At 44.2% G+C, this 13,822-nt stretch overlaps 1 protein-coding gene across 5 annotated transcripts in view; it reads right to left on the bottom strand.

Moving 5' to 3' along the window:
* Positions 1-13,822, bottom strand: part of Filip1 (filamin A interacting protein 1) — a 210,396-nt gene that overhangs the window by 146,792 nt on the left and 49,782 nt on the right. The window contains exon 1 of one of the 5 annotated variants that reach the window (XM_076576781.1): positions 6,084-6,190. The exons of the other annotated variants lie outside the window; for them this stretch is intronic. Within the exon in view, the coding sequence (XP_076432896.1) occupies positions 6,084-6,092 (9 nt within the window). The 5' untranslated portion in view covers positions 6,093-6,190. Of the gene's footprint in view, positions 1-6,083; positions 6,191-13,822 lie in introns of those variants that run through there. 5 annotated transcript variants of the gene reach the window in all.

Below are 13,822 nucleotides of genomic sequence, written 5' to 3'. Positions count from 1 at the left end.
GTCAGGCTCATGAAGACTGATAGTGAATGTTCCACGTGGAAACTAGATCCAAATATTTAAATGGATATGACATTAAAGTAGAGTCGGGGAGACAATGAGAAGGGGAGGAAGGGGTTTAAGAGGAGAAGCGGGATAATAGAGGGTAATGGGAAGAAAGAATGACAAAACATTGCATGTTCTCTCTCACATGTACAATCTAGACTTCACACACACACATACACACACACACACACACACACACACACACACACACACACAGCATGAAAGCAGAAGGAGAAATATTTGGGAAGAGGACAGGGATCAGCAAGAGAAGGGAGGAGAGACAGGTGAGAGCAATGAGGAGGATAATGGTATATTTTATATTATATATAAGCAAAGTATAATGGTATATATGTACATAAATGTCAACATGAAACTTGCTCTTTTATACACTAGCTCAATTATTGTTGTTGTTGTTGTTGTTAGTATTATAAGAATAATCAGTGCACTCAGAAATAAATTAAAACTTCGCTGTAACTCATAGGTCCCGCCTAGGTACCAGGTCTTTTCTTCCAGGCAGTGTTTGCTCCACACCTAAGCTCTGTCCCCAGCTGCCGATATTTTAAACACTCATTTGTAAATCTCCTTTCAGAGGTAAGCTGTTGCTCTAATCTGCCTGTTTCTGTTTATTTACATTTACTTTGCTATGCTGGAGAATGAATCCAGGGCCTTGTAAGGCTAGGCAAGTGCAACCTCCTATATAACATATTCGTGGATTTTCTAGAATTTAGGTGACGGCTTCGTGTAACCAAGACCTTGACTTTTGCTTAGTATAATTAAGAACTTTTATGACCACTATACATATAGCATGCTGACTGTTTCATAGTATAGCAGATACTATCCTACAATGGAGAAACGAATGTTAAAAACCAAGAAAGTCAACTAAGATCATCTTCCTGTTCCCAGGTTTCTGGTTTGGTTCCCACATTGACCGGTAACTTATTCTTCATACTCTATTGTTTGAGAACCCAGAAAAAACTGCAGGTCCCTCTTCCAGGGTCGATACTCTCCAAGAATCACTAGGATTGATTGTTATAACCAGAAACTTATAGCAAATCTTGAAGTTTGAAGGTTAATGGTTGTTAGAAACATCTTTGTTTATGAATAAAAAATTTGTCCCTGTGGCTCAAGAGATGGCTCAGCTATTAAGAACAATAGCTGTTCTTTGAATCCCAGCACCCACATGGCCTCTCACAGTGGCTTGTAACTCCAGTTCTAAGGAATCCAACAGCCTCTTCTGGCCTCTGCAGGCAACAGCACTCATGTACACATACTCCTACCCCCCCACACACACACACATATTAAAAAAATTAGAACAAATCTTATAAAAAATTGTCCACACACCAACAAATGTATCCTGATTTGTGCAGCTTTCATATATATTAATGGCAAAGGACGTTCCAAAATTGACTTTAAAAGAAACAATAGGAAGTTGACTTGGAAAAGAGGAAATAAGTATAAGCATAGGAATTCATGGAAGGTGGCTTTAGAAGCCCGACAGAGGAGGCCACAGGAGAAGCCCGCATGGAGAAAGGGAACAAGGCTTGCACACAGAACCGGCTGTGACATTCCTAAGGGCACATACCAGAGGGAGACCAGGGATTCAAGTGAATTTCCGGCTACTCTAGTGAGTACAAGGACACAGGACACTCAGCCTCAACCAAACAATTCCCACACATCACAATGTGACTCTGCGAGGGAGACAACAGGAGACGGTACACAGCACAGCTTGAGACTGTGGTAGATAAACTCCTTCCAGGGAAAGGACAGAGTAAGGAGATCACTGAAGGAGGCATGGCTAGCTCAGTTGGAGCAACTGCTGTAGAAGGAAGGGGCAGCTGTAACTCAGTGGTAGATACTTGAAACTGCTGATCATACCACACAAACCCTACAGACACTGTCTGCCCTTTGCATGCTTACCATACAGCTTAATTTGTAAATTGGATACCAACGAGAGTTAATAGCAAAATGTAATAAGTATAACAATATATTATAGTAAAGCCATATCAGCTTGTTCTCTCTGTCTGTCTCCCTGCCTCTCCGCCTCTCTCATGTCTCTCTCTCTCCTTTTGAAAGCACTTCCTGACTTATCTTTGTCCTTTACTACTCCTGTGCTTTGGAAGCATTACTAAGTAAAATAACAGTTCCTTGAACACAACTCTATGTACCATACAGCTGATCTTATAACAGAGGTGGCTACTGGCGATGATGATGATGATGATGACGACCTGGCCAGAAGTGTGGACAGCCTGGGTGGTCTACATCCCAGGCAGGACAAAGCTGTGGGGGCACAGTAGGGTCACATCACTCAGAATAGTACTGAACGTTTCACACTGATGAACTGTTCACGTCTGAAACTTTCTAGTTAAGATTTTTCAGGTGACATTGTGTGAGATACTAAGTGTCTGAAAGCAGAGAAAGCAAAACAGTGCCTAGCAAGCTCAACTGCATCTTGTCTAGCAGCCACCAGCAGACAGATGGTGGCAACAAACTGCTCCAACTCCTACTGCAGTTAACAGAATTACATGTGATACTCGGTCCCAGCCCTCACGTGTGGGTAGGAGAAAGGTAAAACGATCTGGGGCTGACAAGATGGCTCAGGGAGTAGGCGTGCTTGCCGTCCATGCCTGGCTCCCCGAGTTCAATTCCTGGAATCCACCTGAACGGGGAAGGAGAGAACCCACTCTACAAAGTTGTCCTCTAACCTCCATACGCACACACACACACACACACACACACACACACACACACACACACACACACACACCAGGTGTGCACACATAATGTATAAACAAGTATAAATAATCTTATCACTACACTCAGAATAGGAAAAGCACATTTTTTAAAGACAAGGCAAGCACACCCCACGACTCACCTCAGCCCCAGAATCAAATAGCAAAGAAAGATGGCACAAATGGCAAGCTTGTCTTCCAAAAGTGCCCAGCTGCAGGAGAGGCTTTTCTCAAAGCAGGATCCCCACCCACACCCCACCCCAGGGAAAGCCGAATGTGAGCGCACAGGTCTCCAGGGAGATTCCATACACATCCTGGCCCCATACCAGTCCACTGCCTGTCAAGCATCTGGGAATCATGCACCTCCCTTATGGAAGGGACTCCCCTTATGGGGAACATCTACACTAGAGGACACTGTATAATGTAAATCGGTTTATGTTTGGACAGCGGCATTACTCAGGAAACAAGATGCCACCAAGATGTCCTTGCCACTTCAGTGATGACACAGAATGGGCTGTGAGGCCTGCTTCAAAACTCCAGTCCAGCAAACTCCTTCCTAGGAAATCCACCAAACAACTGAGCTAGAAGCACGCTGACTTTTTTAAAAAAAAAAATAAGTCTTTAGGTCTGCCAAATTTTTAGGAGTCGACGTAAGATTTGAGAACAATAGGAGGAAAAGAAAACAATGTGCTCTCAGAAGCATCACATGTGTGTGGACTCTCCTATTTTTTCAGATTGGAAATATGCTTATTTTTCTTCTGATTATAAGCATTTTGTCACATATTGTTGAACGGCCTTTCAGGAAGCCGATCCCCGTTGCATTTCCCACCGAAATATCCAGCGCCCATTTCCTACTGCCCTTACTGCACCAATGTCTGAGTTTTCGAGTCCTTTGTTAACACGCTGGCTGAAATCATATCACATTCTTTTAACTTGGAGTTTTAATTCCCAGTAAGGTTAAACAGTCTTCCACCAGCTTGTTAGAATTATTTATGTCATTTATACATTTCTTTATTATGGATTTTGCTTTATTTATTTAAAAGAACTTCCTGTTTTAAAGATATCGATCTTGATTACTAAATCACAAATTTTGCTATTTAAATTTTAACTTGGCTCACGAATGATGTTGACATTTTTTTTTTGTTTGTTTCATTTGTTTTGGATGAGACAGGGTTGCAAGTAGCCCAAGCTGGCCTTGAACTCATGATGTAGCTGAGACTGCTGATCTTCCTGCCACTCTCTCCCAAAGCGTTGAGTTTACAGGCATCTGCATCCATGTCTTACTCTGTTGTTGGCATTTTTTGGTGTTTGCTTTTATTTTTCTGTTTAAGTGTTTTCTTCCATTTTTAACAGAGTTAAATTTATCTGACTGTTTTGTTTCACTGGGGTTTTCAAGCTTCCTGTTTTATCTTCACTTACGTATGTGGAGATGGTGCTGGGGTGTGCATGTGTGCTGCAGAGGGCACTGGAGGTCAGAGGACAGCCTGCAGGAGCAGGTTCTCTTCTGCCATGGGGACCCCGGGGTCCAACTCCATTCATTAGGCTTGGCAGCAAGCTCCTTTGCCCACTGAGCTGCCTCACTGGCCCAGCTTCCTGGAGTGTTTTTCACTTGTCTGTTTGTCTGTTTGTTTGTTTGTTTTAAAATCTAGATTAGGAAGGTTCCCAAAAAAACAGTCTATCTACTTCTATGTATATATTTGAGGATTTTAAATTCTTGTTCTATCTTTTTTAACTTAAATTTCCGGTCTATTTAATATGTATTTGAGTGTGACATGGAAATTTCATTTCATTCTCCAGAGTCTTTCCACACTGTTGGTTAAATGACAATTACCACGGTAGGTATGATAGGTCTGCTCTCCAACACTGAATTTTTTATATGGCAAGGTTTGGGAGGTTGTTTTGTTTTTATTTTTACTTTCTACAAGTTTTTCCTTAGTCTCCTCATCCGATCGATGCAAACTGATTTTGATATGAAAGTGTTTCTTTTTTTTTAACTTTTATTGATGCTTAGTGGATTTCACGTCATGTATCCTGATCCCATTCATCTCCCTGTCCCTTCATATCCATCCTCTTTCCTTGCAAACCACACCCCCCCAAGCCAAAAAAAAGAAAAAGAAATTTAAAAGAAAAGCAAAAACAAACAAAAAGAGAAAGACAGAAAAAAAGGGGGAAAGTATCATAATGAGTCACACAGTATACCCTTTAGTCTATACATCTTTAGTTCATTTCTATGAGTCATTGGTCTGGTTCAAGGCCTCTGGCTTCTGCTATACCCTGGATACTGGGCTCTCACTGAAGCTCCTCTTAGATGTCCTGTTGTTGCTCTGTGCTGTAGAGATCCCGTAGCTTTGGATCTGCAGGTCTCACCCTTTCACGTGCTTCAGCAGATCGTAGATGGGTGGATGTTGGGGTGGGCCAACTCACAGCCCTGGTTCTGGGTCTGAGTTTTTCTTTAGTCCCCTCATCTGTTGTAAACTGATTTTAGCACCACTATGAAAGTGTTTTAACTTGTGTGGTCTCACTTTTTTAAAAGATTTATTATAGGATTTATTTATGTGTATATCCCTGTGTATACCTGCATGCAGGGGCTCACAGAGGCCAGAAAAGGGTGTATATCCCCTGGAACTGGGGTTACAGGCCCAGTTATAAGCCACCCAAAGAAGAGGGTGCTGGAAACTGGACCAGACTCCTCTGCGAGAGCAGGAAGCTTTCTCCCTGAGCCCTCTCTCCAGCTCCTTGAGTTTGATTTTAATATGTGGTAAGGCAACACTTTCCAACTTGTACTTCAAAACTTTCTCAGCTGGTGCTGGGGTTTACAGCCTCCACACAGCCAGGCACTTGGAGGATTCGATATATGCAAGTATTTTGTTAAAGTGCACAAACTTGTAAAAGGCCAAAAGCAAACACTTTTGTAGGATGCCTTCATCACCCCTTCTCAAACACAGTGAGAGTGCTCACCCTTCTGCAAGAATACCAGCAGTGTGAGTGCTATGGATCAGGAATTTTCCAGTCCACAAATGCATATTTTCTGGGCTCATTAAGCTCACTAGAGTCTAAAGTGCGACTCAATGTGTGTGTATAGTGGATTCGCTTCAGGATACTTTTAAGACATTAAAACGATCGTGTAGGGGAAAGGGTGTAACTTCCCAGCTCCCCATTCATCAAGCTGGGTGGACTCGTCCCAATGACTCTGGTATCGGCGCCTGTCAACCATGTTCATTTCTGCCGTGTACCCTGTGTTCTTGCCCACCCGGCTCTATTTCCCTTCCGGCTTCATCAGTTCCTGCTTTACCACGGCAAGAATCCATTTACCACATACATCACTTGACATGCCCAGACTTGGAAGTGATCCCGCTTCTGGGATCCTCCAACACCAAGTGCTTACGGGTGACACGCAGTTGTGTTTTCTCCCGGACCCCTGAGAAAGAGTACAGACAGTGCAGTACTCACACAGCATCTCAACCTTGGTTCCTGTCGTGCCCTGAATATGAAATGCTCCCTTGGGCTTACGTGTGTGAGCACGCGGTTGTTAGCTGGTAGTGCCATTTGGGAAGGCTGTAGAACATTTAGGTGGTGGATCCTCACTGAAGCAGTCCCGGGGGCAGACCTCTAGCCTCACCTCCCATCTATCCTCCGCTTCCTAGATGTAGATGTGAGTAAACAGCCAGGCTCCCCGTCCTGCCATCATGCCTTTACTATCTGGTGCCCTATCTTTCCTGCCATGGTGAACTTTATCTCCTAAAAAATAAGCCAAAACAAACCCTTTGACCCTTAAGTTACCATGGTCAGAGTATTTTGTTACAGCAACGAGAAAGTAACGAAGACAGTGCCTACCATGCACGAGCCTTACCAAATATTACGTAAGGAGTGGGTGATGCCTACTGAATGGGAAGCAAGAGCCACAGAGACCTCCAGTTCTGTACTTGGACTTGGTATCACTTTGTCATTGTATTCAGGTTGTGGCACTTCACAGTTCCCAGAATTGCCTCTCCTCGGCAGCTCCATTGTTCCTGAATCCCACCTCCCAAACCTCCTTCCTGCTCCTTCTGATCGGCTTTCCCACATGGTGCAAGAACGCAGCTGTGCTCCAGCCAGAAGCACATGTCAGACCCACATAGGCCAGCTGCCACACGAGACCACTGCTTGTCGTCCGGTCCCATGCCATTTGGATCCTGTGTTCTATCCATCAGGCTCCCAGTTCAGCATCGGTCTAGCCTCCTTTCTGGCCATAGGAGTCTGACTGGACCCCAGGCCATTGTTCTTCAACATGAGCTGATGGAGGAGACCTCCCTCTAGTCACTCGCTTCCACATAACCCAAATCCTTTTAAATCTCACGCAGTAATAGAGACAGCCCTCCATATAGAGAAATCCAACTCCTGTGAAAATGTCTAGAAACAGAAATTGAAATGATAATGTAATCCAGCTAGGCATCCAGTTGTAGGATCCTAGTCTTTCATTAACACTATGTGGGAAACAAGAGCTCTGTCTTTCGTCTAATTTGTTTCTCAAATGAACAAAATTCTTCACTTTCTGAGAAACCACAAGCCACTTTCGTCTGGCTGCTCCCCACCCCTGTCCTGTCTTCTGCCTGAGCTCAGAGTTCCACGTGCTCGCCTTGGTAAGAGTCCATCACAGTACATCACCAGGAACACATGTGTGCACTGGGACTTTATTCCCTGGAAGCTGGGAATGCTGATGCACATTACAGCATTGTTAAAATCTGGAGGAAGTGATGCAAGGGAGAAAGAAAAAAAAAAAGGCTGTGGTGAAGAAGGCAAAATCAAGCAAGTCCACAGAACATGTCCTCCAGGAGCCACACAGGGAGCACGCACACGAGTGGGGAAACTTGGTGGGTATTCATCAGCTGGAGCTGTCAGCAGGAACGTTCACTAAACAGCAGCTGTTGCTGCACCACTTGCAGGGGAGTGGAGCAATCCGAACTCCAAAATAGATTTCGGAGGATGAGAGCCTTTCCAGCTAATGACTACAAGAGAAGCCGGGTTGTGGGGTGTGATTTTTTTTTTTTTTTCATGAGCTTGTGTGAAACGACGAGGAGCAAACAGTTGCCATTAGGCCTGTGTGGATGGCTGAGCTTTGGGCTATGGTATGAAGGAATGCCAAATGGCATTCTAGCTTGCCACCAGAACTGCATCTGTGTATCAGTAGTCAGAATGACAGTCCGCCCTCACTCACCTAGTACCATCAGCTGCTCAAAGAGTGTTCGTTGATTTTAGTTTACTATTTAGAAAAGCAATGATATGATCACTAGGGGTGGGAAGCAGGAGAAAGACTCGTAGTTACTGGCTATTATTTTCCTGGTTTGGGTAGGTAAGGAGGCAGAGCCTTTCAATAAAAACTAATCAGGAATACTTTCTTAAATTCATGATATTTAATGAGTTCAACTTAACTAGCACTTGTTCAACACTTGTAGATGATTCTAAAACCAGTCTCCAGTCATAATTGAGCCTATTTTTACATGCATTTATTTATTATAAAATAATCACAATCTCTCACTTCCTACTTAGTTTCTACTGTTTAGAGAAATTTATGACACAATGTGTGTGTTTTTATCTTAAGAAAGGTTTTTTATCTTAAGAGGATTTTTATTTTAAGAAAGCTTCAATTAACCAGGTAATGTTTCTAAGTTTTCTTGTAGGTATTCAAAAGCCTGTTCTGTGGAACTTGAAACTTACAGAATCCATCACAAATCAGTTCCATACATACTACCCAAAACGGTAGATTTTAAAAGTTCTTCGGACTGCCTTGACCCACTGACCTGTCAATCTCACATGACAGAGCAGCTTGCTTCCAATGCACCTGCTGCTGTAGAAGGGAACTGATTAATCCCTTCCTGTTGGTGGGCCTTGTTTGAGAAGTTGGGGTGTGGTATGAAAGCATAGACGGAGGACTCACAGGCAGAATGGAAGGGGCGAGCCAGACTTACAGGGCAAGGAAAGGTCAAGGATTTAAACAGGAGTAAAATTTGCAGTTAGAATGCCTGGAAAAGTAAAGAGAACACACTCCCAAAAGAAAGGCGTAAAGTGTTGTACAGACCACAAGAGAAGGAAAGGCTGGATCTAAGAAGCAAAGTCACTGGGAGAAGCCTTGAAGGTAACAGGGATCCTCAAACCAGATTACTCACTGGGGAAAGAGAAGGCAAGGCACAGACCTAGTCCCTAGTCGAGCAAAAACCCAGGCGTGAGAGCTGACTGCGCCAAAGCCAGCTGCCACCAGACTCTGCCGCTGAAACAGGCAGCAGCTGCTACTTAACACCTTATACTCTCAGAGCAAGCTCCAAAATAGCAGAGTGATTAAGAGCGGGTGAGCCCAGGCTGGGGAGTGCCTGGACTCATGTCCGACCTGCCACCTGCTTGCTGTGGGTAGGGAGGCAGACGGCCGTTCTCTCAGCCTCCTTGTCAGTCAAATCAGGGTACATGAGTACCAACCTCATACACCTACTCCCCAGAAGGCGTCCACAGTCGCTGGCTGCTATAATGTTTGTTAGACCTGTGTGATAGAGATGTACACACTAGGACTCGAAGGCCTTAAGTTCTGGTCCTGGCTCTGAATCTAAGCTACCTTTGGGCCACGTCTCTAGAACCGAAGCGCAATCACAAACATGAACCAGGGAGCTGTTACTGATCCCGAGTCAAGACCCTAAAATCTAAGTCAAGATATGATCCTGGGGTGAGTTCACCTAAGACAGAAATGCAGCCGCTAGGAAGTATGGGAAGTGCCCACTACCGAAGCCTGGGTAAGCTCTGTTCCCAACCCAATTCTACCTTGAGAGGACTTGGAAACTTCTGCCAAGTGACTTCCCTTTCAAATGTTCCTAGATAACCAGTTCTAACACATGAACACAAATTATAGTCACACGGGAAAGCCCCCACATGGGTCGATTTGATTTAGACCCTCTGAGGCCATGGTCTAGGCACTAACATTTTTGAAGTACTCCCAAGAGACTTAGATTCATAGGGTCCTGCTACCATTGGGATGCAAAATGTCCTACATGGGCTCTTGTGTTTGAACACTGGGTCTTTCGGTGGTAGTGCTAAGTGCTGTCTTGGGAGACCGGAACCTTTGGGGCTGCGGCTTCACTGGCAGAAGTGGGTTGCTGGGGCTGGACCCGGAAGATGGCATCTACTTCTGGTTTCCAGAGTGAGTGCTCAGCTGCTTGATCTACCATGCTATAAGCTCCCACTGCCACTAACCAAGCCACTATGGCCACCATGACTTCCTGTCCATGATGGAATGTTCCTTCGGAAACTGTGAACCAAAAAAAAAAAAAAAACCTCTCTTCTCTTAAGGTGATTGTGTAAGTATTTCATCACAGAGACAGAAGCATAACTATTACAAGAGTGTTGAGACACACCCAACTGGATGCTGTGATGGTTCTCACTTGAAGTGAGTTTACAGGCACCCATGCTCTTCTGTATCTCGGCCCCAGAACCAAATCTACAATGCCATTTGAGTGTAAACCCAAAGCCCTCATTCCTACGTGCTATCTGACCAGGGACAGAAGTGCTGAGAGAATTAGCAAATCTTACAGAAATCTCAGTAACTCTTAAGTATGATAAATTGTTAATATCTTCCACTTAAGAGGCCTTCACTAAAGACCAGCATGGAAATTATCACTCAGTTTTGTTGCCAAAAGGAATTTAGGCTAATTGACTGATGGGAGAAAGCTTCCGGAAGCCACCCAGTCAGGCCCTTCATCTCCAAAGGGTAGAACACTAAGTAGTCTCCTCCTTTGACAATGTTATGTCTTTTAACGTAAAGGCAGGAGAGGACCAAGGGGGAATTCTGAATTTGTCATAAGGGGATCTACAAACGAAGCAGAGAGCCTTGATGAAAACAATCACTATCTCTGCCTCCCCCCCCCCCCATTGCTCTGTATTATGCAGGTCTATGCCACAAAGGAAGTAGCAGCTTTGCTTCAGGAAGCCGTACAGCCTGTAAGGCACGGTGAAAGTCCCGTGCTTCAGCTAAGAGAGTAACTGTGAGTGGGTGTGTGTTGGGAAGAGGCACTCAGCGATGCTAACACAGTTGCCAAGACGCTGCTTTCAACTTACAGAACTTCTCCGAAGGCAGAAATTATTATATCTATTATACCTCTTCATCCTATGTGAAACATTCTCTTTGTGGGGAGTTACTTGATTCACTGGGAAAATAAAGCATTTACAGACTCTGGCATAAGAAAAAGAGAAGCACTATATGCGCCATCAAAATTTTATTAGGAACATGGAGAGAAGACTCGGTGGTGAGGAGTACTTGCTGCCCTTGCAGAGGACCTGAACTCAGTTCCCAGCACTCATATCGAGCTGTTTACAACTGCCTGTGACTCCAGCTCCAGGGATTCCAACACCTTTGGCTCCCATGGGCACCTGAAGTCACATGAACATACCTACATACAGGTGTATCCATATATGCATAAATCCAAATAATAAAAATAAATTGCCTTATCTTTTAAATGAAAACTGCCCCCTCCTTTTAAAACTGTTCTCCTTTTATATCAAACAATTCAGAAGTTAAATGCCAACAAGTGAACAAAAACTAAAAATTTTCCAGTTACTTCTGAATGGCCAGACATTTAGCAACATGTAACACTTGTATCAAAGAGAAAGAAGAATGAAAAAGGTAAAATGTCTGGGCAGTGATGCTCGGTTGACAAACACCAGCTATAAAGTGTCAGGTAGCAGCGAGGGATGGTGGTCATACCTTTAATTCCAGCACTCAGGGAGCTGAGGCAGGAGAATCACTATCTCAAAGCCAGCCTGGGCTACATAGCCTGTTCTTAAACTACAGCAGCCTGTCGGCTCTGTCCTGCTTTGTTTTGTCTTTTGGTTGGCTTTGATGGGACAGCCTGCTGCCAGGTGACCCCCTTTACCCGACCGTCTTGGGAAACCATCAGTAACGAAGACTTGCTTCTGTGCTCTGTGCCCGGCTCTTCTACCTCTTCCTGGGTATCGACCTTCACTGGCCACTGAAGCTTCTTGCTCTGCTTTGGGAACCCTGGAAAGGGGCCCTTCAGTCTGTTTATCCTTTGCCCTTGGTAAACCTTCAACCTTCTAAATCTACAGGGGCAGTGAAGCCCTTTAGTGCTGACTTCTACACTCTCCCTAAAACATGGCTCAGCCACTGGGGGCAGGGATTACTCCTTGAGCAACTTCCTGCATTTCAAAAAGACAGTTAAAAATAAGACATAAAAATGGTCACATCCCCTGAGTCTGGATTTTACATCTGCCACCAGGCAAATTACTTAGCATGTATAAACCTCATTTTCCTAATCTGTGAGATAGGGCTAACAGTGGTAGGTCATTTTTCTAGTATGTTTGAGGCCCTGAGTTCAAACTCCAATTGAGGGTGGCATCATAGAGTTGCTATGAGAAAAAAATAAAGTCATTTACATGATATGCTTGGCATAATGCCTTGCACGAGGCACTTTTGAGTGTATATTGGCTGTTATTAACATTATTTGCATATATTCCATACAGTTACACGGAAATGGAAATACATATAGCTACTGATATCGTTATATTATGTATACTGGGGGCTTAAGTGTCCCAATTACAGGTAAACTACCAGTATACTGGGCAATGGTCTTCTGACCAGGCAGAGTTTTGACGTTGAGAATGTTCACTCCTTAGGGGAGCCCCTCTAAGGAGTGAACCCTACCAACACAGCTAGCTTACTTAAAAGCAGAACAAACAACAGGCTGTGAAAAAAGCCTTTGGTTTGGTGGTGCCCAAACTAGTAGATGATGTCTAAAAAACATAGCATGCAAACACCAAGCTTATATGATCCAAATACCAGGCTGCTTTTTCCCGCGCGCACGCGTGTCCCTTACTAACCAGGTAATGGAGCACAGAGGGCCTTGAATACCTCCCGAGTCACTTCTCAAGCCTTATAGAATGCTTAGGAAAGCTCTGAGGCTGGCAGAGCGTGCTGGCCATCCTGGTGAGCAGAACATCCTTGTTTTCATCTTAGTGTATGCTGTCGTCCCAGTAACTGCAGGCTCCAGACACAGGCCCGGGGTGTCATTTCCTCATGCTCTTGTATTGCCACACTGAAATAGCATTAGGAACTCAGCAAGGCCTCTTCCTTTCCTGTTGTTCTGTCGCACTCTGGCCCAAGCAGAAAGCTCTAAAGTGAGTTAGTTGAGACATAAGTATGTTAAAGAAAAAGAAAGTTAATTTATCCCTATTACTGTGTTGCCTGTGACTCATGCGCATCTGTGGGGGGCGGGGCGGGGGGGGGTTGTTTTTGCAAAAGTCTTGCAGATACACAAGACAAGCTAGCAGTAACTTGATTGTCTTGGTGACGTCAGCAGTCTACTGTTTTCCATCAAATCATCTTCTGGTGTCGAATCTTTAGGAGATTACTGTTTTAAAGAACGCATTTGACCAATCCTCCTATGTCCATTTCATGGCTTCCCTATAGATTTTCTTTACAAAAGTAAGGAGTAGATACATCCTTTATGAGAAGTGCCTGGGGAGGAGTGCTGTTAGGATGGGGGCAAAAGAAAAAACAGCTCCTCCTAAGGGTAGACAGGCCACACAGCAACAAGCATTATTTTCACCACGTCTAAGACAAAGCAATAGATAACAGCACTTACACAGGAAACCCAACCCAGAAAAAAAAATCCTTAACCTTAAGGGCTCAATTAAAGTCAAATGACTCCAGATAAATTCTGTCCTAGCTTTAAGATATCCTTTGGTTTGTCTTTCACAGAGCCCAGAAACATATAAATCACCCAGGATTACACACTGACACCATTTCCCAAAAAGGAAAAGCAACACAAACCTACTCCATGCCTTGGTGTCGCTGTGGCTTAAACAAGGCCCTTGGGGGTGGGGGGCATGGGGTGCTGGTGTAGTCTCATTACTTCGTGTCTCTGCCCAGAGTTTCTCAAGTTGTCGATCAGATGTTTAACAGTAAAACGACTCAAATCATGTTTGACTTTCCTCCCGAGTTCTACCACAGCAGGGTGCCTGGCCTTCGAAATTAAACTGTCCCAGCTACTATCAGAGACAGTTGTGTTCTGCCAACA

This window comes from Peromyscus maniculatus, chromosome 7, assembly GCF_049852395.1.
Source record: "Peromyscus maniculatus bairdii isolate BWxNUB_F1_BW_parent chromosome 7, HU_Pman_BW_mat_3.1, whole genome shotgun sequence".
NCBI lineage: Eukaryota > Metazoa > Chordata > Mammalia > Rodentia > Cricetidae > Peromyscus > Peromyscus maniculatus.
Note: the sequence above shows the minus strand (reverse complement) of the source record. Positions and strands in the feature narration are given on the sequence as shown.